Here is a 25,914-nt window from a genome sequence, read left to right as displayed (position 1 = left end):
ACCCTTAACAAACCCAAGAGATAACCCTTAAATGTGACTGAGACTCTTCTCACAAGCCATTCTTCCCCACTATGTACTCTGCTAACGTGAAAGCAGCAAATAAAGCTGCTTTGACCTTCAACTTGCTGCAGAGAAGCTAAACTGCTCAAGAGGACATACTTGTGAAAATAAAAATATTTAAGATATACTTAATAATAATTTAATTTCTTATTTATTTAGCAATGGTCTTCCTATCTACTACACAACCATGAGCTGGGTGGGACAGAAAAAGGCAATGACAAAGCATATGAACAGCTAACCTTTTAGTTTTAGGAAATGAAGCCAGAAGCATCCATAGGAAGACGAAGGAGACTCTACACAAGAACTTGCAGAACTGGAAACACATGAGCTATATTTTTTTTCCCCCAGTAGTAGCAATGTTTTGTTTTTACTAACCATCTTCTCTCTGGTTACCATGTCTCAGTGTGAGATACTGCACCACTGCATGAGTTCTTTGTAGCTGGGGGGGTTGGGAAGCTCTAGGAGCAGTATGAAGTAATAACCCGTCCTCTACTGCAGTCAGAAGGGACACCATGCACCTCTTTAGTACAATAGAAAGCTGCACAAAGGAATACAACATGCACCTTCTCTTCCCTTCCTCCTGTTATAAATCAGAAAATACCAGTTCTCGCTCCCCCCCAGGTAGTATAGCAGAGCTGATAAAAATCAAATACATGGATTTGTCTGGGCATAGCCAAGGAGGAGTTGGAAGGAATGAAGAACCCAGGTTTTCAACACTATGGTATCAGTCACCATAAAGAGGTATCATGCTCGTTTCTTTCCCTCCTTCTCAGAAAGGAAACAAAAAAAAATTTGCTTCTCCACATAAAGAAACAACACGAGACAAATGAAGGAAAAAACTTCCTTCTGCAACTTCCATTTACAGCAGCAAGATCTATGATGTTGCTCTGTTAATACATGAAAGCCAGCATTACAATTCACGTAAATAAAGTCTCCATACGAAGAGCACATATCCACAGTGATTTTAATAGTACAGCTTCTGAATCTTACAGTGTCATATCTGACATAAGAAGACTGTAATCACTTTATTAGCTACAAATATAAATTATATCTGGATTTTCTTTTTCTCTTTAAGAATAAAAAAGTACCATGTGTTCAATCTTCCAAAGTTAGAATCACAAGGGGGAAGATGATTATCATTTGAAAACTGTATAGAGTATACAAATAGATCATTTATATGCAACATGAAATGGTGAGTCATTAAAAATAAGACTCCTTCACAACTGTTCAAATGATTGTCTTTACCAAATGTACTAACACAATTTGCCTTCTGAGCCCTTGGAAACTGGCAAGTCCTCCTCCATAATTTCACTCACATTCTCATACACAGAGTTTCCCAGAAACATTTAATATTCAGGAGACTTGGCTGTGGGTGGGGCTTTTTATTTTCTCCCACATAAACCATTACAGTCTATTTATTCTTTCACTTTTGTTTTCTGGTGAACTGTAAGAACTTCTTAGTCTTCAGTCTGCTAGAGTGAACAGTCCCTCCCATTTCTTACGTCACATAAATGTTTCAGGCACAACAACCAGATTTTGTCCTTTTTGCTGGCTTGTAGTCAGTAATGTCTACAGTTTGCGGTGGCCCCTCAGCTTTCTGCCTTACAATTATTGGCACTACCATCTCAAACACAGTTTCGAACAAGTAGTCCACCTTATATCCTGTTTTTGCACTGGTCTCAAAGCACATTTTCTCAGCGGCTGGAACATCCTTCTCATCTAGCATTTTGTATTTCAGTATCTTCTTATAGAGTGCAATCGCATCCTCTGCACGGACTTGTTTTCGCACCTTTGCGCCACAGCTGGCAACAGACTTTTCAGGCCTATTTTCATCCGGTGGCAAAGCACAGTCATCAGTGAGGTCAACTTTATTTCCAACAATAGCAAAAATGCAGTCAGCACTTGCACTGTCCGTCAGCGCCAAGAATTTGTCTTCCAGCTCCATCAGGCTTTGGAGGCTGTTCACATCGTACGTGAGGATCACGGCAGCTGCTCCTCTGCAGTACATAGACCCAAGGCCATGAAACTGCTCCCGTCCTGGCAAAGGTTTAAACACAAAAGAAGTTAGTGTACTGGAAGCTAGATCATTAACCAAGTAAAAGAGTCTAAGAAATTTTAAGCCAATTTCACAAAATGGGATAGAGCACTGAAGGTAAAATATGTTACTTTTAGCACTTTTTTTTTTAAACTTCTCCTTGAGAGTGCAACTGTGCCACAGAACAGCTCAGCTCACTGCACACTGATTCAGGGCAGGGAACCTGTAAAGATGAGCGACTGTGCAAGTGTGACAAAGCATTCAGAGTTGCAGAAAAAAAAGAAAAAAAAAAAAAAAAAAACACATTGGTTTATGTCACGTGAGTAACTACCCTGATTGCATCCACAGATGTCTCCTTCCACCTATTGGACCATTTATAAACACAAAGTAAGTTTTATTGTGTCAAGTTCTGCTACAGTTTATTAGTCAGTACAAAGTGAGTACATACATACTTTACAAAGTACATCTAGTTCAGAAATCTGGATCAAAGACCACTTCTTCCTAGATTTTGAAGGTTTTCATAAGCAATTTAGTGCTATGTTACATGTCCACTGTTCTCAGGTACACTGGCTTTACAGGAAGAGACTCCTTGTCATTTAATACTTCCGTATATGGTCTATATTATTATGCATCTGTCCCATCATAAGTACTTATGCTTTTTAGGGCATTAAACAGATACAAATGAACCATAACTTCACTTTAACTGTGATTTACCTTTCAATTTAGTTGTCCCAACTCACTCAATAACCACAAATTATAGCAAAACATTTTTTCCTAATCATCATCCAGCAAACACCTAACATCACTTCCACCTAAGCCTCAATGGTCTCCTTCTGACTTGTTTCTTGGAAGACAAAACTGATTCTACCTTAAACTCTGAGAAGGAAACATTGCTCTTCAGTGGCTGCAAAGGGACCAAGGGAAATGAGACTCAAGACAGACAAACAGTGTTTTCCTTTCTGACAGGGAACTGCAACTTTTCCAAACATGTAGGACATAAGGAATTTTGCTCTAGCACCTTCACTTTTCTTCCCCAGACTTGATTGAGAAAAAGATTAAATGCACAAGACTTCAAATAGCCATTGGAGCCAGCCTTTGGTCGCTACAGAACAGAACTGTGAACGAACAAAGGAAATAACAGAGAGCCAAGAATACAACTCCAACTACACTCTTTTGAACATTTAACATCATTTATCAACACTTTTCATATGGTCTCTTCGCACAGGGCCTCCATTTATAGAAAATCTGGAAATGATCTGGTTACATTTGTGTGTTGTTTTTTTTTCAGGGAGCTACTGATCACCAAGAGTTACAGTATCACAAAATCATTGCGAATGACTGTAGAACAGGAAAGGTAGAAATCCATGCCAAAAGACACAGGTCAGCGTGTATTAGGAAAACATATCTGCCACATGAAGACGCACATGATGAAGGTAACTTAGAGCCTACCTCCCATCAGGAACAGAATTTAAAATAGACCTTTGAGTCACTGTACACAGTCCTTTGAGAAACCTCAGGACACTACTCCATGGCGGCCAGAAGAGAGACAAGGTATCAGTACATTAGTATCAAAGGTATCAAAGTATCAGTAAAACAAAACTGGAAAACAGAACTAAAAATATGAAATCCATCTGAGTCCTTCAACACTGACTGAAATTCTGGTAACCGCTAAAGAAATTAATCTAAAAGCATGCAGAGTAAAATATAGAGAGGTATAAAGGAAGATGGTGTGGATGCCCAGAAATGGTGAAAACTTGTGTAAGTAAAAATACTCATAATAAACAATAATCAAATAGTTAAAACAAAAATGATGGTGAATGATTGAAAAAGGATATAAATGGATGTCTATAAATTCTCTGGGTAGTCTCTGGGTTACTTCCTCTTAGCACAGAAAATGAGGATACCCCATCAAAAAAAGCATGCATGTAGTTTAAATGCTTACCTACAGAGTGAATAATGGAAATTGCTGTTTTATCACATTTTAGAGGTCAAAAATTCAGTGAACGGCTTTTGGGAAAGCATTACACAACGTTTATTACACAACGTTTATGCATCTGTGCAGTTTTGTATAACTTTTGATTTGTTTTCCTCCAGAAAAAAAAGTTCTTTAACCAGTGATGTAGAAATCAGAAATAAGGGGGAATAAAGAAAAGAAGAGATGCCCTTGCTTCATTATGCTAGGTAAGAACAAGGGAGATTGGGGTGTAGGGGAAGGAGGAGGTCAGTACTTTCACACTTTCTCCTCAAATCTCACGTTCATATTTGTTCTTTCTGTTGCACTGTGAGTTATTAGAAATCTCCATTTTTTTTTTTTTTAGGAGAAGTCTGTGCCATGACCTACTTTGTTTTCATCAGAATCCTTATTATACTGTGGTCTGGAAGCCACAATGGAACATATATTCTCCTCGTTCTCCCACTTGAGATGCTTAAATCCAGCCCCCAAAATCATTTGCTACAGCAACCGAATGCTAGAACAATAGTATTGCTTGTTTTATGGAATTTGTATGCTAATCTAATCTTGCACAGCACAATATAAACCACGACACAATTACATTCTAACCACGAACCGACTATTCCTACAACTAACATATTGTTGAAAAGGGTAAAAAGCAGAAAGAAGAATTTTCCTTGCATAAGGGATTAATTATATTGGAGGAATTATGGACAGTCTTTTGCTCACCCACACATCTTAATCTACATAAACATGCAGAAAATGCATAATTTACTTTTCTGCACAGTCTCCTTGTGCAGACCACTGGTAGCACTCATAGGTGGGAATATGCAGAACTCCCCCCGTCAAAACTATGCAATGAATTTAAATTAGAATCTCAACTATCCTCAAGGTCTCAGTCTATATAATGAAGGTCAAAATAATATCAGACATAATGTGAAAAACTTACTACAGAGAGATAGCCATCCTTCTCTTAGGACCAGTTACTTCCTTGTCTGGAAGGACCTGGTCCCACTCCAACAACATGCCTTTTTACACAGTCAGCTAGATAAAACTGCAAACCCTGGATCGAAGGATGAAACAATTTCACCCTTGCAAAAAAAGAAAGGTAACAGGGAAGAGTGGCAGAACTATATCAAATAATTTGCAATCAAAGGAATTGCAAGAACAATAAGATCAACAATGAAAGAATAATATTAGGGAATTTTTTAAAGCCAAGCAATGAAAACTAATTTCAGTTTTTCTTTATGTTTTGCCTTATTTTAAGCAGTTCAAAACTCCTATGGCTGTATCATTCCCTGCAGCACCATTTGTATCACGAAGGCTCTTCCAGCAAACATATGAAATCTTGTATTCTTCACCCAGTCAGGAGCAGCACAGCCAAGAAGCATTTTCAAAATTCTGTGGCGATTGCCATAAGCAAAGAATTTGGAGCCAAATGGACCTTAGGACCCTAAAGCTTGTAAGAAACCCACTGGAAAAAGAAGGGAAAAGCAGATCTTGCAAGAGGCCAGCCTGATAAATGAGCAAGGCCAGATTTACTCAGCTCTGGTGAGGCCACACCTCAAGCACTGTGTTCAGCTTCGGGCCCCTCACTACAAGAAGGACATCAAGGCCCCGGAGTATGTCCAGAGAGGGGCTATGAAGCTGGTGAAGGGCCTGGAACACATCCTGTGAGGAGCGGATGAGGGAACTGGGGGTGTTTGGTCTGGAGAAGAGGAGGCTCAGGGAAGACCTCATTGTTCTCTGCAGCTACCTGAAAGGAAGCTGTGGGGAGCTGGGGTCGGCCTCTTCTCACAGGTAACCAGTGATAGAACTAGAGGGAATGGCCTCAAGTTATGCCAGGGGAGGTTCACATTGGAAACAGACATTTCTGCTCAGAAAGAGCAGTCAGGCACTGGGACGGGTTGCCTAGGGAGGTGGCAGAGTCACCGTCCCTGTGGGTGTTCAAGGAAAGGTTGGATGTGGCGCTTGGGGACACGGTTTGGTGGGTGACATTAGTGGTAGGGGGGTGGTTGGACCAGGTGATCTTGGAGGGCTTACCTTAATGATTCTGTGATTCTGAAGTCTTCTAAGACAAGAACTGAAGGCCTATGTCTGATCTAGCCAGCCTGACCTACAGCTGGGTGGCTGCAGCCCACCTGATGGCTTGTTCCAGACAGGACCACAACCTGACCAAGCTTGCCCTTCCCTTCCCAGCCATGGGATCAGCTGTCCCCAGCTGCTTCCTGGAGCTCTGTCCCTGGCCACCCTGGAGAATGAGACCCCAGGTCACTTATGGAGTCGCTGTTGATGTTTAGGAGAGTAAAAATTTCCTCCAGCCAGATTTAAATCTGTTCCTTACCTAACACCTCTGCAAAGGCTTTCACCGCAGCTTCTAAACATGACTTCCCACACACACTTCCAAGGTATCTTCCACTGGAAAAACTAGTTTTAAATCTCTTAATGCTGAGCACACAGAAGAATGCAAAACAGGCTGTTACCTGAAGTCTTGAGGGAATATAACACCTTGAACACTAAGGAGCCGAAAAGGTCTTCCAGAAAACACTGAAAAAAGTGATGTTATTCTGATACCTAAGTCTGAAAACGGTCCCAAATTCTGAGTTTTTAAAGTAAACATGTTGTGTGGAAAACTACAAAGGTGAGTGGTAGAAGTATATTAGTACTGTATTCAAAATAAACAAAAGTGCAAAATTGTCCAGAAAGTTTTTGAGACAGCCCATAAAGCCAGATCTCTTTCAAGGCTTTCTTTTTACTGTAATTTGAGCAGGAGGAATAAGCACAAACACAATGTACCACCTAGATTTTCCCTTCTGAATTCTAGTTCTCTTTTAAAAGAGAGTCTGAATCTAAGCACATGCAAAGTTAAACAGGAATTGTGCCCTAAGGCGGTAGCCAAAACAGGAAAGAAAATGAAGTATAGAGTCATAGAATATCCCGAGTTGGAAGGGACCCATAAGGATCATCAAGTCCAACTCCTGGCACTGCTCAGGTCTAATTTTAGACCAAAAGTTTAGACCATGTGACTGACTGCACAATCCAAACGCCTCTTAAATTCAGACAGGCTTGGTGCAGTGACTACATCCCTGAGGAGCCTGTTCCAGTGTGCAACCACCCTCTCGGTGAAGAACCTCTTCTTGATGTCCAGCCTAAACTTCCCCTGCTTCAGCTTAACACTGTTCCCGCAGGTCCTATCACTGGTGTTTACAGAGAAAAGGTCACCTGCCTCTCCACTCCTCCTCATGAGGAAGTTGTAGACTGCGATGAGGTCCCCCCCCTCAGCCTCCTCTTCTCCAGGCTGAACAGGCCCAGTGCCCTCAGCCGCTCCTCATATGTCTTCCCCTCTAGGCCCTTCACCATCTTCGTTGCCCTCCTCTGGACACTCTCCAACAGTCTAATGTCCTTCTTGTACTGTGGTGCCCAGAACTGCACACAGTACTCGAGGTGAGGCCGCACCAGCGCAGAGTAGAGCGGGACAATCACCTCCCACGACCAACTAGCGATGCTGTGCTTGATGCACCCCAGGATACGGTTGGCCTTCCTGGCTGCCTGGGCACACTGCTGGCTCATATTCAACTTGCTGTCAACCATAACCCCCAGATCCCTCTCTTCTACGCTGCTCTCCAGTGTCTCATCGCCCAGTCTGTACGTAAAGCCAGGGTTGCCCCGTCCCAGGTGCAGGACCCGGCACTTGCCTTTGTTAAACTTCATGCAGTTGGTGATTGCCCAGCTCTCCAATCTGTCCAGGTCTCTCTGCAAGGCCTTTCCACCCTCAGAGTCCACAACTCCTCCAAGTTTGGTGTCATCAGCAAATTTGCTCAGAACATCGTCTAGTCCTACATCCAAATAGTTTATAAAAGCATTGAAGAGGACTGGCCCTAAAATGGAGCCTTGAGGGACCCCACTAGTGACATCCACCAGCCACATGTGGCCCCATTAACCACAACCCTTTGAGCCCTGCCCGTCAGCCAATTGCTCACCCATCGTATGATGTTTTTGGTAAGGAGTATGCTGGGCATTTTGTCCAGTAGGATCCTATGGAAAACCATGTCAAAAGCCTTGCTGAAGTCCAAAAAGATCACAGCAGCTGGTTTCCCTTGAAGTATGACACCCATGAGACAGCACAGAGAACAGTACTAGAAAGAAACGCAAATTCAGCTGCAGCAAGACAGAGGTTCAAAGGGTGGGCCTGATGCTCTTGATTTGCTTCAGTAGGACCATCCATGTAATCACAAGACCATACACAGAAGCTCCTTCTTAATAAACAGCATTTCCTTCTGTTTGCAGACAGACCGGTAATGTTATGATCCTTTAACTGACATTAGGGGAAATAATTTGGCTAGAAACCGAGATTTCTGTTTGCACACGTATACCAAAACACAGGCTGACTATCAAAAAGCAAGCAATAAAGGTCCTTGAAGGCTTCAGGAAAATTCCCCTGCCTACATGTGACTTGGGCTGTAAAGTTTTGACATTGATGAAGTCAGAGTTCGTCACTTCTTGGTCAATATTGATATTTATTCCTTCTAGACAGCTTTAACGCATTTCCCTTACAGCCAGGAACTCTATTAAGAAGAGCTGGACTATGCCTGTGGTTACCTGCGGATAAAAATAAAGCTCTCCATCACAAAGGATTAGCATGGAGGACATAAGTAGGAATTAGCGGAAACAAATGAGCCTGAGAACACTGAAGAGCTCAATTTTTTCACATACCCAGAAGCTGCTTGAATACACAATTTCCTGATCCACTTGAAATGTCAACATTTGGTTTTGCTCCAAGACAAAATTCCCCATAGAATAAAAGTTTTGGAGAGGGGAAAAGAAAAAAACAAAACACCAAACCATTTAATGCTGAGTAACTAGAAAATTCACTTACGCTTTGCCTTTACCTGGTATTTTACATTTACAATGGTATAAGAGAGAATATACTTGGGTGCATGGAAGTTTCAGAGTACAACTGACCTCTAGCTCTACTAAAAGATCAAGACAACATTTATTTTGTTTATATTAATTACTCAGAAGCTAATCAACGTTCAAGGTGTGAACTATGCCCTACTTCATGAGAACCTACTTAAGTTATTAAGATGAAGTGTATGGATGCCTTGGCCACAGCAGAACATAATGTAAACATAGGAAAGTCCTGATCTCATACCCAAAGGGCTTCACTTTCATCTTGTAAAGTAGAAAGAGAAAAACAAACAAAAAAAAAAAAGCTGCATTGGTTGAATGAACAAAGAACAAAAAGGAAGATTCTTCAGTATATCCCTCTGAAGAAAAATTGTCAGAACCAAACAGCCAGGAAAGCAACCTGTATGTAGTATAGGACTGGGACAATCCTACTGCATTTCCAGATGTAACTTACTCCCAGTTGCTAAGTGAGGTATCTGTCTCATATTAAAAGAAGACTTTAAATGGCCAAATAGACAATCTTCTCCCTTAAATCTCTATGTTTTTACCTTAAAGAACAACCATGGAATTTCAGACTCCTTCAGAATTTGGCAAACACCCTGCAAAAGTTCCCACTCTACAAACACGAAGCATCCGAGGCTTGTAAAGCTCTCTGCAACACAGCCCTTCAGTGTGAGCATGAAAACCACACAAGCAGGAGCCATCATTCACTCCTCGCTTTTGCAATTTCTTGTCTTGCCTTCAACCTGAGCACTGTCCTTCAGGCAGCTTTAATTATCTTCCTACAAATAACACCCCCCCGTTAACAAATGTTTCACTTGGACATAAAAAGTGAAGACTAGAAAGACTACAACTTATCCACTGCATCATCTTTAGCTATGAATTGCTTAAAACCCCTCAGGCCTGATAGCATTTAGGAATTTATACTGCCTTATAAATAAAGGAAATACGCTGAATGAGCTCCAGTACTGCCCTAAGAGCTGGTGTCCAGGCAGGAAGTTTGTTTCAAGCAGGACAAGCATCTTCACATGAAAATAGAGAACAATACTCAAATGGAGGCAAGTCCCAAACTCAAAAGAACAATGTTTGAACTACTCATCAGAGACAGAAAAGCCCCACTAACTATAAACAGTGAAGCAGAAGATGTTTTCAAATACATTTAATTTAGTGGCATTTAAATAAAAGGCAGCCCTCAAGAACTCAGTGCACTATTGTACAAAAGGAAAATGTTATCTTCCCAATCTGGATGTGGCATTACATTATCCCACTATAAGCCAGTCTCCATTGAATTCACATACAGAGAGCTTAACACAATCTACTGGCAGATTACAGAGGAGGATTCTTTCAAATATTAAAATATTCAGTTTATTGTTCTAATTTTGTCCGAACAGCCTGATAACTTACTCAAGAAAATCCAACCAGTTATCAAGTTGGAGGCAGAGAATGGTTTTCATAAAACAGGAAATACCTTGACACTGTAATCACGGGTTTATGAGCTATGATACCACAGGATGGCTTTTATCCTGAGAGATTAAGCTGCACCCGTCTATGTAAATAAAAATATTAAAGAGATACTTTTGAGAAGCCCAGCAATCTGCCGCCAGTGATCCAAAAAACATATCCAAACATACATAAACTCTGTTATTAGGAAACCTAAAAGTTTTTTCAGAATCAAAAAAAAAAAAAAAAAAGATGAAAAATTCAGTGATGAACAATTGAAGGACTATGTGAAAAGGCAATTAAATTAAAAATTAAATGCAATTAAAAAAAGAAGCATAAATTATCTTTGGAGGGTAACTTTTCATATTTATGCCTAAATATTTAACAGGTATTAATATAGTCTCCATGGAAAAAGAGAGGAAAACATGGTAGTATTTGGAAAAAAAAAAATGGATTCCCATCCAATAATTCCCCTTCCTTTTTGCCTTTTTTTCTTTCCTTTCTGCTCTTTTTGCTTGTTCCAATACAAACCCAGCATATGAATTCAATTTTTTTTTTCTCCAGTTGTAATCACCACCAGCATGGCTGGGAAAGGCACCAATTCAGACTCTTTACATACAAGAAGAACCACTGGAAGACAGCAATACTAGAAAGCATCTGAAAAAGGGGGCTTTTACTTTCTGGGAACAGAAATTTCATTACTCTATACCCACAAATATTAATAAATATAATGAAAAATTATTTTATCCTGATTTTTTTTGCCTACTTCTTTCTCCTCCCCTTTAAATATAACTAAACTAAAAATAACAGATACACCAATAAGTTTTGCAGGGCATGTTTCAGAAGGGATTGTCAAATATGAAATAGGGAAAAGATTTTGTCCTATAATTTTAGCCATGTCACCTACCTTCTAAAATAGGAGCCTTTCCTTAAGAGGATGAATAATTTTGCTAATGCTTCTTATATTTAGAGATTCAAGTTTTATATTTCTTTAGAGATTCCTGGTTTACAGCCTTTCCGAAAGGAAAGTCACCTTAACAGCAAGCTGAAACGAACAGCTGCAATTGTCCTTATTTTCCTTCCGCTGTTATGATTTCCATCAGGAAAAAATGTTCATCACTGTATTTTGGCTTTGTTTCCTTTTCTTTTTTTTTTGCTGTATGCTCCCAGAGTGATTACAGAACAGTCCTGAATGACCAGGGGAATAAGCGCCTTCATGCATCCATACTTTCTGAGATGAGCATCTGCTGTCAAGATTGAACTATGCCAATCGATCAAGCAGTTTCAACTGATTGCTTAATAGCTATTAAAACATTGATTCCATTTGCATTTCAGAAGTGATATTTCGGCGCAATTCACGTAAGAGATCTTTTCCATAGAAGTACGCTTAAATGGGCCTTTTATTGGTAGGACAAACAGCACACTGAGAAGTTACGCAAGAACCACGCCAGCACAGCGTACTGTGAGTCACATGCCAAACACCCAAAGACTTGGTTAATGATCTACAAGATCATCTGAGTTTTATCTGAAGATGATGGCTTGTTGTGATACGCTTTTCTCCAACAACAGAAAGTAATGGGAACTTCTGCTACAGGCTTAGTTTTATTTTGTACCCTCTGAGAAGGTTATCTTTCTACGCACACACTAGTAGAAACTCCAAAATAAACATCTTGTTACAACATTTTTCCGAGGTGCTAAAGAAATGACTCAAAAGACATAGGCTTAACTCCCAGCACACCTCTGACAAGTCCACGACCAAAAATGAGAAAAAGTCGGCTTTGGGGTTGGTTTGGTATTTTTTGGTGGGTTTATTTTTTTATTTTTTTGGATGGTTAGTTTCTCATTCTAAAGGCAGCTAAACTAAAACCACGTAACTAGCAACTTACATTGGTGCAGGTCGATCCACCGTTACCTCCTTCAGAATATACCAAGCCACAGAAGTATCAAAAAAAATGTTACTGCAGATGAAATCCTCTCACTCAATCCTCAATAAAATAAATATTGCTCAGTCATCTTTTGAAATCCCTGATTATTCAGTCAGAATAATCAGTTTCAGCCAGAAACTTTTTAAATCCAGCCTTGAAAACTTTCATTCCATAACCAGCAATGGAGATTTACCAGCATTTACCAGGTCCCAAAGACAGACCCATTTACAAGTTTAAGGAGATCAAGCCAACGAAGGAGAAAGGAGAGGAAAGAAAAAAAAACATTCAGAGTAAAGCCAGAGATCAGCCACTGTAATTCTCATTTGAGTCTCATCTGCTGTGTAACAACAGGATTTCATTCAGCCCTCATCCTGTAACTGAAGAATCTGTACTTCATAGAAAAACCAAAGAGGAGTTAATATTCCACAAATTCCTATGCTGTATTCACTTTAAAAAAAACCCTACTCTTCACTAAAAGATACTCCTATATGACTTAACTTTCTTCTAATTAGGCCACAGAAGTCAACAAGTTTTCACACTCAGGCTCTTTGCCTCTAATCCATTAGCCATGCTTGTAGCTCTTTTCTCCAACATTTCTGCATTACTCTATAACCAAGACTGTAGCACAGAGTCACCACCACTGCGTGGTTACCCCGATTCTTCATTACTTTCATCTCTATGCTTCACATACGTTTCGGAACAGCTCTTGGGCTCTGGGACACCACAAAACATTAAGAGCTTGGTTTGTCATCTGCTACCAGCTCAATGGACCTTGCAACAAAACACGTATTGTTGCGCAAACAAAACCTAGCTTGGCCATTAGTCTATATTTGTAACCTTACGCATTTGTTTAGTCTGCGTGTTTTTAACTGCAATAGTCTTTTTGTAGATAGACTTGTCAGCTGAGTGTCTTTGGACTAAATGCATGTTCATGGTATCTGACCAGGAATGCGTCTACCAGACAAAGGAGCTGCATAACTCTTATAATAAAAGACAATAAATACTATCAGAGATGATCCCCATTATCCACAAGATTTAGCCCATGAACTATTTTCAACTTCTCTGGGATAAAAGAGGAGCTGGAGTCCATTCTGTTTCGTAAGTTGTTTTTTTTTCTTGCTGACAAATCAAAACTCACCCTACTATTACTAGAACTAAGCCCAAACTTTTCAACTCACAAGAATTTTCATTTCAAAATCAAAAGTTCCCATTGACAGGCCAATTTTATTCTACCGGTATGCTTTCCATCCAAAGTTTTAAATTTAAACCATGTATTATTGTAACACAAAACATTTTGGAAAAATGCTCCTAACCACAGTATCTAGTGTGTTTTTTGCCAACAAAAACTTTGGGTATCCCAGTAAGTGAATATATATATAAATAGGTACCCCTGTAAATAAATATATATTGCAGCTAAAGGTCCCATTGACACCTCTACCACGCCAAGTAACTTTTTCATTTAGCTAAATGAGATTTCTTTTTTTCAAACCACCTATTATATTTAGTTCTCTTGATCCATATGTATTTTTTAGGAGAAGAAAATAACCCCAGAAGCTTCAAGCAGTTCACATGTTTTCAGCTGTCTGGAAATGCAGTGCCTTGTAAATGAAATGTAAAAATGACCTTAGCCCTTCCAGTCCAGCAAGCATATCTCAAGAGTATCTGCAATACAAACTGACAAAATGACACTGGTATTTATCTATTTCCCTGCAAAACTATGATGTTTTAGAAGAAGACGCTTTATCTGCTTACGTCTGGCAAAATAAATGAGGTGATGCCAGACTCATGTGACAGTATCATTCTGTCTAAGAGGAAACACCATGCCAGAACTCCCGTATCAACACCACCTCTACTGAATAGGTGGCAGAGCACTAGAGAATTAAAATCAGGAAGCTTCAGTACAGGTGTGAGCAGGAGTGCAAGACTGAATCGAGAAATCTGAATTTGAGAAAGTAAAATGTAAGCATCGATGTAGATGTAAAATTCTTCTGAAGTTTTATGTTTAACAGGCAATTTAAAACCGCTGCTTCAAAGAAGAACTGGTCATTTGGCAGATGACCTGCTTAAGGAGAGATATGATTAGAAACAAACTATGAGGAGGAAAAAAATAACCTTAGGATTTACTTTGGAAGAGTTCTGCAGGAAGCAATAACGCCGACTACTTAACTGCAGCAGCAGCAGGGCTTAAAGCCAGCTATTGCTCAGTGAAGGTAACAAAGAGACCACTTACAGAAGTGAAGTGGGCTTTGAAACCACCACAGCCACGTCAGACTCTCAGCTCTGGGTTGTGCAAGAAGCCTTTTCGCCAGAACACCCTCTGGAACAATAGTTCGTCGCCTCAAAGAAAAGTCACTCCTACAGAAAAGCAATTAATTTTCCACAGGACAAACTCTAAAAGCAGCTTGTTTCCCTTTCCAGTACCCAAAATCTGATACTTTTTCCTTAAATTTGCAATTCCTTTCCACAGAGGAACCAGTGCTGCAGACAATCTTCGTGCAATTGCTAAGCAGAGCTTGTTACCAGGTCCTTACCTCCAGAAAAGAGAACTTCAAAGCCTGCGATCCCGCCCAAAGTTTGTTCTTCAAAGGGAGAAGTTGGTCCTTAGCTCACACAGGAATGCAGGGCCAGGTTTGTTTTAGTACAGTTCAGCCAGCACTGCAGGGCCCTGGAGGTCACTCAAGACAAGTTGGATGTGTTATATTACTTAATACAGAACCGCGAGTTAACTTGGCTTCCAATTCACCCAAGCAAACATTGATACAGGTGTGATATTAGAAAATAAAAATAATAAAAAAATAATCGGAGGCGGGTGGGGTTGAGATTGCTCTCCTAAAAGCACATCAGTAAACCCTTTGAAACCCTGGCACTATTAGTCATTCCTCCTCTCCGTGAAGACAGTTAGCAATCAGCATCTGCCTGTTCCCTCACAAATGAGAAATGCTTCCTGTTTTTCTTCATTTTTATCACTGTTTTAAGTCTACTTAGTTTTTTCAGCTTCCTCATTAGATACTTTACTTTCACCCTAGTCATCTTTATACAGACTTTTTTCTTTTAATAATTGAAATTCCCCATAAATTTTGCTGAAGACGGGTGACTACGCACACACCAAGTCACTACAATATTTTACATCATGCCATTCTTTGAGTGAGGAAATACCATAAACTTAATAAACACATCCTAATTAAGGACAGCAACACTTTAACTATGCACTATTTTTCTTCTCTAATGAAAGCAGGTCCTCTGTGAATTAAATTTAGGTATCCAACCACAAAGAAACTGAAAAAAGTTCAGGCTTCAGACATTTTCAAGGATCTCCGGCGTGCTTCCACCATGGCACCAGGATACCAGAAGCAGTAATTTTTTAGCCTTCAGTGATCAGCCTGGAGGACATTTAGGGTGACCCGGTCACACTTTCCTACCCTTGTCCACAGCCAGAGATCATCCTGTTCTTCCACAACAAGGCTTTGTTCAGTACAGACACTCTAGGGCATACAGAAAGGGCCAAATGTGCCCTGAATATATCAGCCGTGGTTCCTTTTGGAGATAAAATTAATTGCTAAGTCATATCCAGATGGTACCTCAAGTACTACTTCCATAAATCTTTTATCTTACCAGTACCTTTCCAAGTTGACTGGGACTACGTGACAGGAAGAAGAGTGCTAAAATATTTCAAAATGACAGCTTTTAGAAGCTTGTGTAAAACAGCAGCTGAATGCTGGTAGTCACCACTGTTTGCCACTGAGGAGGGGAAAAAAAAAAGTCAACATGCAGAAATACAACATTCAGATTCTGAAAAATATAGAGACCAGATTTCACAAAGAGAAAAAAAAACATTTGATAGCTGGCAGTTGTTGTCAGAAGCGACCTTTTGTGTCACATGCTTTAAAACTGAGAAATGGTTCTTGCACACATAACGAATAATAGAGTTGTCTGAACTACTTCACGAAATTACCTTCTCAGACCAACAGCAAGCACCCAAAGATGGTCTGCCCCAGCAGATACTTGATAAGTGCTTCGCATTTAAGGTTGATCTGTCTTATGGTGAAATGAAACCATGCTGTAGTAGATAACTACAAGTAACACCTGGTTTCTAACACTTCAATTGCCTAGCCTTCACTAGCTATTTGAAAAATTGTAATTCAGGGTAGAAAGTCGAATGGGTAGAATGAAGGATATGGATCTTGTAAAGCGAATAAAGATCTACTATTTCATTTGCTGAAGATCATCTCGCATCAGTAACAAGGGACATAAACCTAGGCCCACTCAGACATATTTTTAAATGATTTGTTTCAATATCAGTTCAGGCAGATTCTCAACTGAGAACATACACAATTTATTCGGTTCTAATTTATCCACAAGAAAATCACAATTGCTTCTGCTCATTACCAGCTGCCACCAGCTTTGACTGAGCTGAAGTCTCCCTCACTGGATGCCCTTGGATAGCTGCTGTCTGTCAGAAGCAGGAGGAAGTTCTGGTGACCCGGCGGGCTGTCCTCAGCAAGCACCATGAACAGGAGACTGTGCCAGACATACAGCTGCCTCGGGGATTTAACAGGAGAGGTTTACTGAATTTGGGTAATCGTATCACGGAACACAGCGCTTGGGTTTTCAGAAGATCTGCTGATGAAGATGAAGACGTGGCTTTTAGTTTCCAGCACTTCTTCTCCCTTCCAGTTCCACTTCTTGCTTCTCTGCCTGCACTCTTAAGAGCATGTTTAATATTCACTGTGTAGAGGCATTAATTTAAGGATTAAAGAAACAAAAACCACAAAACAGGGATGGTAAAATAAAACTGATCTTGTCTTATTAACACTCCCTAGCCTGGCACAAAAGGAGTACCACTAAGACCTGTAAACAGCTCAGTTCTGAACTCACACACAGCATATGCCACGCAGAGCAATCTGCTTGCACTGTGCAGCATCCATCCATTGAACCTTCATGACACGAGGGGAAGCCACTTACTGAAAGGGAACTGACTGCAGATTTGCATGTGCTACATCCTTTTTTTTTTTCCCCTCTAGTCTTAAGAAAGCGATGAGGCAACAACCCTAGGTCACAAAGTACTGTTCTGCTAGAAGGAAGGCAGCGACTACTCCACTGCCACTGGGCTTCCAAGGTTTAACAAAAAAAATAACAGTTGAGAAGGAAAACGTGGAAACATGGAGGGTGCATACAATGCTACACGGGGAAAGGAGATAAGGGAAATAGGAACGTGATACAGACAGCTATCTGTTGTGGGAGGGAAAGCTCACGTCCTAAGGAGAGTCCAAGAGAGTGTTTATTCCTCCTCATAAAAATAAGCAGCAGGCACACAGGCAGGGACCAGGGAGAGGTGAGCAGTTTGAGGTGTTTTTGGTTTCATGAAACTAAAGATTTATTTTTAAATAAGCAGTCTGTAACAGCTTTTCAGAAAAAAATAAGTAAAAATCAGTCTCATTATACCAGCTATTTTCCAAAACGTGTCCCACGTGTCACCCAAGAGATGTGATGATCCCTTTTACGAAGCTTGGAGGATGATGACTAAATTACATAGGACTCTTGCTTTGTTTGTTTTGTGTTTTTTTTAAACCATAAATCACTACAGATATTGTAACTTCCCAATTTTCTGAATAAAACAAAATCTTTTGCTGCCGTTTGCTGTCAGAAACAGCAGAGTAGAAATAAATAATAAACAAACAAGAAACCCTCTGAATAACCCAGAGCCTTATTTCTTTCCAAATATGAGAGCTAATAAGAGAGTAGCACCAGATTTGTACATCCAGACGACAGACCTCACTATGAAGAACAGAAAACGAACGTTGAGAAGTTTCATGGCATAAAGCACAGAACCGCACTCATCCGCAGCCCCAGCAGTGTCGCAACCTGCGCAGCCAGACAGGGAAGTCAGCCAGCCCAAACCCCTCGGGACATGGGAGGGAAGGGAGCAAGAGCTCACCTGAAGGTCATTTCAGCCAGGGCACACCACCACACGTGTATGTTTTTATACCATTGCAGTTCAGTACATTAGGAACATGAGTGCAAGCAGGTATCCCAAAGTTGGTTGTCTCCATTTAAAGTAGTTGTTATACGGCCAGTGTTCAAAATTTAAGTATTTCTTTTCTTTTAAAGGCTATTCCCATGTACTAACCTTCTACTTTACATTCTTCATAAAGCATATTACACTCACTTACCTTGCCCCACCTCACAAACTGTTTCTTTGAGGTGCCTGGTTTATATATTCTTACAGGAACAACATTTCCCTGAATGCCCAACTAAGCCACCCTTCACTCTATGGATAATGATATAATTAAGAGAAGAATAAAAACTCAAATACTTAAGTCATACAGAATATTCAACCATACACATTTAAGGTTAAGTAGTCATCAGCTACAAATGGTAGAACAAATACACCCTGCTATTTCAGCAGTACTGAAAACCATTATTTTTAAGCAAAGTATACAAGAGCAGTTGGATGGCTGGAAAACATCTTTTTCCTGTATTTCATAAGAATATCCTTAAGTATAAGAACGGTGGTTAGGAATATTAAATATATAATGAATTAAGGGAGAAATGCCATTGGATCAACTGGGGAGAGGACATGCTGTGGGAAGAGGGAGAGGTATCTATGTCAGACACTTAATGGTTACTGAACATAATTGTTTCAATCTTCAATTCATTAACCTGGAGACCAGAAAAACAAGGAAAATGGTATATTCTTTAAACTGAGGATACGAATAGTTATTTTCATGACAGAAAAAAGGCAAAAACAAAATTGAAAGAACTGAAGGGGGTGGAGAGGGCTCAATAATAATAAACAGAAATAACCTGAAAGCACAGAAGCTTTAATTCACAGTAAGGCAATTTGTGACTATAACCTGTTTGAATATTGAAAGTTCTGAATGTCCCTCCTCCTGGAGTCTTGTACATGAAGTGTCCACCATGCTACAAACTAGACTAGGATGTATTTTTGCTCTAATGAGCCAATGTTCAAATTCAGACAAGAAAAAGCCAAAACTCATTTCCTCTGACCACCTCTGCTCTCAGCAGTACCGCTCACGTAAGCTAAGTTTTAATCCATTTCCTAGGCCCGCACATCTTTGGGCACTGCATATGAAGCTATAGTTAATATAACAAAAACAAAACAGGAAAAGTAATATATCACAACTCTGACACCTTTTGATCATATCCCAGAAGGTCCTACCCAACGTTCACCCAGAAGAAAGCTAATCAGCCAGACTTGGGAGAGAAAATGATTCTTTTTATTCCATAATTTCTGACATCTCCGAACGTATCCACCACAGTCTCAGTGTCTTTCTTTGTGGAGACCCAAACAAAGGTGACTTGTTTAGATGTTTTGCAATACTACAACGTGACTCGGACAAGGAATTACCAAGTTCACCTTCAGTTCATCCAGAGAAACGCTGCCACAGAAAAAACAAACACTTGGAAGCTCACATGGCAATTGGCTTGAGTGCAAATAATTGTTGTGCACCAAACAATTAAGCTATGATATGTGATCACAGCGTGAAGTTAAGATACTCAAATTAGCCTACGTGTCAGGAGCACACCACTATTTACCCAGCTAGACAGAGGATGATGCAAGGAAAAAAGAGTGTCACGTCCCGTTCTGTCCCTGTGTCCTCCCCTCCACCTCCAAATAGTTGAAAGACTGTTCATAGACAGCTCAGGTACGCATTTGACAGATATTAAGCTCAAAATGAAGAGCGCAACAAGGCATTAATGACTTGCTTTCTTGCACAAAATACCTATTTAAGCCTTCGCACACACCCTACTAGCAGACAAATTTACTGAAGCAAATAATCCAGTCCACGGCCATCCTTCTGAAATTTTCTACAGTTTTTCCCACCTTGCTTCTGATCCACCAGCAAGATGAATTTTCATACATTTGCATTTTTTGTCAGCAACCCTGAAGCAAGTCTGCCATTTTGTTTCCACTGTCTGACTAGCCATTTCCCTCTTTTATGCCTCCCTCTCACAAACATTTTGTCAGTGTTGTCATTAAGCAGGCAGTCATCACTTAAACTAACCTTTCAGCTGTCACGTCAATTTTGACAGAGATATCTGGAAAACACACCTCTTCCTTCAGTAAGCAGGGAAGACAGGATGCAATGCCAAAGGCACAAGCTCTTCATTACAAAGATTATCAGTGCTACTTCAAGCTAGGATTTGGGGCTTTAAAACATGGTTTGAAAATAAATATGTTCAGTCAATTCAAGGACTTGTACAAACTCATTCGTATCAGCCACAGACATGAAGCAGAGTTTTCACAGGAAGACAAGAACACACATCATGCACCAAAGACTAGACTAACACATCCTTGTTTTCCTTCCCACTAGATGCTCTTGAAAACAGTTAAGATTAATCCCTCTCCACTCTTTTACAGTGTGACTCTAAAACTCAGGCCCCACTCCAGGCCAAAATTAAAAAGCAAAGACAACATCGTTTTTCACATAAGTCGAGGTGCTCCTGAGGACTCCAAAGCCACAAACCTTAGCTACGGCTTGATAAACATTAGCGATGTTGTGCCATAACACATTGCCAGCTGTAGCCAGGCGAAAATCCCAGGTTACCGATACAATTTGGAGAGAGTCGTATTGAACCTTCAGGCAGTGTCCCACTCGGGCTGGACTAGTGGAGTCCCTTTGCACGCTACTATTGAAGCATGGATTTAACGTGGAAGTCTGAACAGAGACATTACCAGAGAGGTCCATACGTGACACTCATCTTGGCCTGTATTAAATACAACAAACAAGTGGCCTACCCTCTCCAACAGCTTGCCTCCTCAAGAGTCAGTACTAAAAAATACACAATAGAAACATAATCCCCTGTCAATAAAGTGAGTTAGCTGCAGCTGTATGAAGAAAATGTGTTGATTTTGTCCCCCATGTGTTGTTCACGTTTTTGTTTTCTTCCCCACAGTTCCCTGTGACAAGGTATTTCCAATTTTTTTACTGCTTTTGTGTAAAAAAGCACTTTCTGTCAGCAGCAGAATTTGTCACCTTTGACTTTTGCATCTCTATATTCTCAAGTTGTAGGACACAAAAAACAGAAGTTTCTTGAGGACTTTCTCTGTACAATTCATTGTTTCCTCATACTTTTAATCACCTCCCAAGTTACTCTGCTCTTCTCAGAGAAGATTCATTGCAGAAAAATCCCCTAGTGCAATGTTTCACAACAACAAAACTAGGCTTCTGCGGACGTCTGAAAGCAAAACCTTTATTCCTGTTTCTGAGCCTGCTTCATAGGCTTTAGATACAGAGCTCAGTGACAGTGAACTCTCTTCATTGGCTTCCCCAAATACACAGGAGATTTTTCTCAGCAGCTAACCACCCCATCTCTTTGAATCTCCATTCTGACAGCTTCCTTTTCAAGATGTGGGGACTATAACCATACACAAGGAAGCTCTGCGCATGAAGGCGCTGGTCCTCAGCTATCATATGAAGAGGCCAACATCATATTCTGCAGGATAATCTTCCCAGAGGCAAAAAGCAAAAATTCAGACAGCTCAGGGTCCAGTTACCAAGAGTATGACCCACAGGCAACAAACTTAAGACGGGTTATCCTCTGTGATTTTCGTCTCCTACCTTGTTAAGTTCCAGGCTCCTGAGCGCAGCCAGGCACACAGACTCACTGAATGAGCCTTGCTGCCCAAGACTCTTGTTGGGGTAATACCCTCTAAACCTCCTCAAACATACCTCATTAAACACTGATCAAGATCCAACATCTGCTGCTACTCTGCCACTCCTTCACCTGGCTTAGAAGGGCCATCCCACTTGCCTCAGGGTCCTCTTGGGCTTTGAATAACCCAAGTACCCACCTCATCTGTAGTTTCTTTTCTCCCCCTATAGACCTCCACCTCCAAAAACAAGGTTAAGAGGCTCAAAGACAAAGTCAGCGAGGAACCTAACACCACTGCAGACTGCTACAGTTAAGCTCTACTTCTTTGAGAGCCAAATACTCACAGAAGATAATCAAATCAGTTCTCCCATTCAGCCACCTAGCTTAAGATGAGAGGAAGGAAGAGAAGGGAAGCTCACTTTCCCAGTTAACCTTTATGTTCATTACCATGCTGCATTACTCACCGCATGGTAAATTCAAAAGCCGGCTTCTTTCTTAAAATGCAGTCACAGCATCACGAAGTGAATTTTGTTAAATACTTGTGATTAACTTACTGGCCTGCTGCTTTGATACCAAGCCAGCAACACAATGGATCCTGACCACTAATAGTTAAACAGCCTTGCTTCTGGGGGCATCACCTGAAAAATGTCCAATTCAAAAGACCAAAAACTAACATACAAACAATTTTTTCCCTTTTGAAATATTAAGACATAGAAAACACACGTGAAATCCCCAAACACTTCCACTGAATTGTTAAGCAAAAACACCACACGCCTTTAAAGGTAGAGCAGAACCGAGACCCAGAGCTTCAAGGTACATTTGTGCTGCCAGAGAGAAGAGAGAACCTACTAGCATGGTGTTGCACCCCACCAACACCCAGCAGAGAGCTTTGGTTTACCCCAAAGCTGCTGTCAGCACTGCCTAGAAGACAGACACACACACACTTGGACACCCTTGAGCCTTCAGCCTCCGATTCGTTTGCAGAATGTTCTTCTGGCTGATGCTACTGCTTACGTTCCCTGGGTCTGAAAAATACTGCTAGGAAGGTCTCGAGGCACACGCTCAGATGCTTTGGAGACCAAGGCCCTCTAGCAGACTAGCCCTTCAAAAAAAAAAAAAAAAGAAAAAAACAAACACTAGAATTCGACTGTTTTCCTCTTCTTTTGTATACTTTAAGCACATCGGGGTTTGTTTGTTTAATTCCTTTGAATTAACTGACTCAAACAAAACACGTAAATATAATTTGTATCCAGGGAATATGAGTTAACAAACAATTCTCCGCTCCACCACACTGGGTGAAACATGAGGACCATCTAGCCAGGCCTCTGACAATGGAAAAAACAGTCAAAAGTAGGTGGCTAAGAAAAGAAAGAGGACAAAAAAAAACAGAGCAAGCACACAGTGCTTCTCCCAAGTATTCTTCCTTGTGTAGCTTATTTGCCTCCTTGGGTTCAATGCAATTTCTAAACAACTTCTTTCATAATCATCAGATTGGAAAACTGGAAATGTCAAGTTCTTTGCTGTGAGCATTTACATTAAAAAAAAAAAAGTAAAGTCTGACAACTTCTTTACACCCATTTTACAAGACTTGTGGATAAGAATATCAAAGATGTAGATTAGACTAAGCAGCTGATCTTTCCAGGATAAGGATGGGTGGGAATGCACAGCCAAGAGGGGAGCCCTACCTAGGAGAGCTGATTTGTTATTCAAACTTCCCTTGGTAGATGTGAGGTGTGCATTTCTGTGATTTACTAAGTGATAACACAACAACATGCACCCTGAGCACATCAGCACGCAGATTTAATTATGGAAAACAGGTAAGATATTTCTAGAGCAAGAAGACCAGAGCAATGAGTAAAAACGGTATGTTTCAAATAATTCAGAGGATCAGCAACTGAACTGAGGTAGTACTAATATCCACACATAAGTAACTTTTGATCTATTGCCACTACTGATACTCATCAGTCACTGAAGTCTACTCTTGTAAAAACACAGCAAAAAAAAGTTTCAGTTTATTATTAACGTCTACCTTATTACAGGCAGCTGCCTAACCCCTACCAATAACAAACAACATCCAGACTGGACTAAACATAAAATAAAGAGGACTTCTACGGAGAGAGCAGTGCCCAGAAAAATGTTGATAAGCCAAAACAAAAATAAACATACATTTGCTACTGCTGTGCTGGAGCATTTTGCATCTCCAGGCTGATCTTTTCTTTTGGGTTCTCCTACAGAGCTCTGCATACACAGTTACACTGAACAATGTATCTGTATTTGATTACGCTGTAACTGCCTCATAAGAATTCAATAGTAAGCAATGCCAGGTTAATAAACAAACGCAGCACTGAATTTTAAGCCCCTCCTTGCTATAAAAATTCAAAGCTTAGGTGGCACTCCTCTGGTAGAGGTATGACAGTGACACCACGGAGGAGTAATACACACATACCAAGGACTGCAGACACGTCGTGGCCAACAAAAGCACAAGGACCGTAAAAGCAAAAAGCAAACAATGACAAAACTCACATTTAATCTTATCACCATCAGAGTTGTAGCACCCACAAGGTCCACTACTTCTTCACCAGAAACAAGGCACGTACGTGCCCTGGGAGCTACAAGTTCTCAGAAGACTAACGAGAGGATCAACCACAGCCCACGGGTCCCAGTGCTGCCTAGCCCAGAGCTCCTCGCACCACTCCGCAGGAGCACCAAGCCAACAGGGAGACCCTCCAGGAGCCGTGCCTGCCTCTGAAAGGCTAATTCCCAACCGGGGGGAAGAACAGGGAAGCCACAGCTCCCAGCACGGCACATTTCACCAGCAGACACCCTGCCAGGGCTCAGGAAACCACAGGAGCTCCAGCCACAGCGCTGCGTGGTCAGCAGCACCCGAAGCGGTCCCGCTGTGGGGTGAACCCCAACTGGGGGGAAGGAGCCAGGCTTTGAGCCCCCGGGAAGGTGCCTATCGCCTGGGTGCTTTGCCTGGCTTGCTGAGAAGAGTCTCTGGAGGCTTTCCAGCTTCCCAGCTCAGCTCGGACCCGATTATTTCGCAGTATATATTTAAAAATAAAAGCAGAGTAGCATAAGAGAAGTCATCTTGGTGAAGCCAGCCTTTGGCGATACTTCCGCTGAAGCACAGCCCACCGCTAGCCACCCTCGCGGGTCCTGCTTACTAGAAAAAAAAAACCGCAATAAAACACGTCCCTGCTGAAGCACAAGTCCTTTTTTCTTCGGAAACTACCGAGAAGTTTTGCTGCCCGGCTCCCCAGCGGTTCCTCTCCCCCCGCTCCCCCTGCTGAGCCCGGCGGTGGAAAAGCCACGTCCCCGCAGCAAGCTCGCTCCCCCCCCCAGCCCCAATACCAACCCCACGGACCTGCCGTGTCCCAGATGGAGATGTTGTAGGGCCCCCACTGCTTGAGGTAGAAGGCGCCGCCGACGGTGCTGACGGTGTCCTGGAAGCGCCGCTCCATGTAGCGGTGCAGCAGCGAGGTCTTGCCCACGTTCATGTCCCCCAGCAGCACCACCTTCCCGTCTGGCTTCTTCATCGCACACCGACACGGCGCCGCCGCGGGGCTCCGCCAGCCCCGGGGCCCTGCTCTTCCTCCTCCTCCTCCTCCTCCTTCTCCTGGCCCGGCCCGGCCCCGCTCCGCCCCCGCCGGCGCCAGGGGGAGGGACCCGGGCGGGAGCTGCGCGGCCCCGGGCCTGGAGAAAAGCTCCGGGGAAAGTTTTTTTGTGGGACAGAAACGGGGCAGAGCGGGGCCGGGAGAGGGGAGGCGAATCTGGGGTGTCCCTGGGAGAAGTCACCTTATTGTCGGCTGCCCCCACACACTGGGAAGGGGGGTAAAGGGGCAGGCGTCCTCACAGCCGCCTGGCTCCAGGCAGAACAGCGAGATTTTTTTCAAAGCAAACCTGCTCAAAAAGCAGTATTTCTGTATTACTCGAGCCGTGCCAGTAATCCTGCTTATTCTGTGTTTACTGCCCAG

At 41.6% G+C, this 25,914-nt stretch overlaps 1 protein-coding gene across 1 annotated transcript; it reads right to left on the bottom strand.

The window, feature by feature from the left end:
* Positions 1-1,007: 1,007 nt before the first annotated feature.
* Positions 1,008-25,546, bottom strand: RAB20 (RAB20, member RAS oncogene family). Its single transcript, XM_084515306.1, has 2 exons — positions 25,305-25,546; positions 1,008-2,097 (listed from the first exon to the last, which is right to left on the bottom strand). Exons 1-2 carry the CDS (start codon positions 25,474-25,476, stop codon positions 1,577-1,579), a joined length of 693 nt encoding a protein of 230 aa, XP_084371432.1. The 5' UTR covers positions 25,477-25,546; the 3' UTR covers positions 1,008-1,576.
* Between the last annotated feature and the right edge of the window lie 368 nt (positions 25,547-25,914).

Source organism: Aythya ferina (assembly GCF_964211825.1).
Source record: "Aythya ferina genome assembly, chromosome: 1".
Lineage (NCBI taxonomy): Eukaryota > Metazoa > Chordata > Aves > Anseriformes > Anatidae > Aythya > Aythya ferina.
The sequence above is the reverse complement of the archived record's forward strand: the minus strand, read 5'-3'. Positions and strand labels throughout refer to the sequence as shown.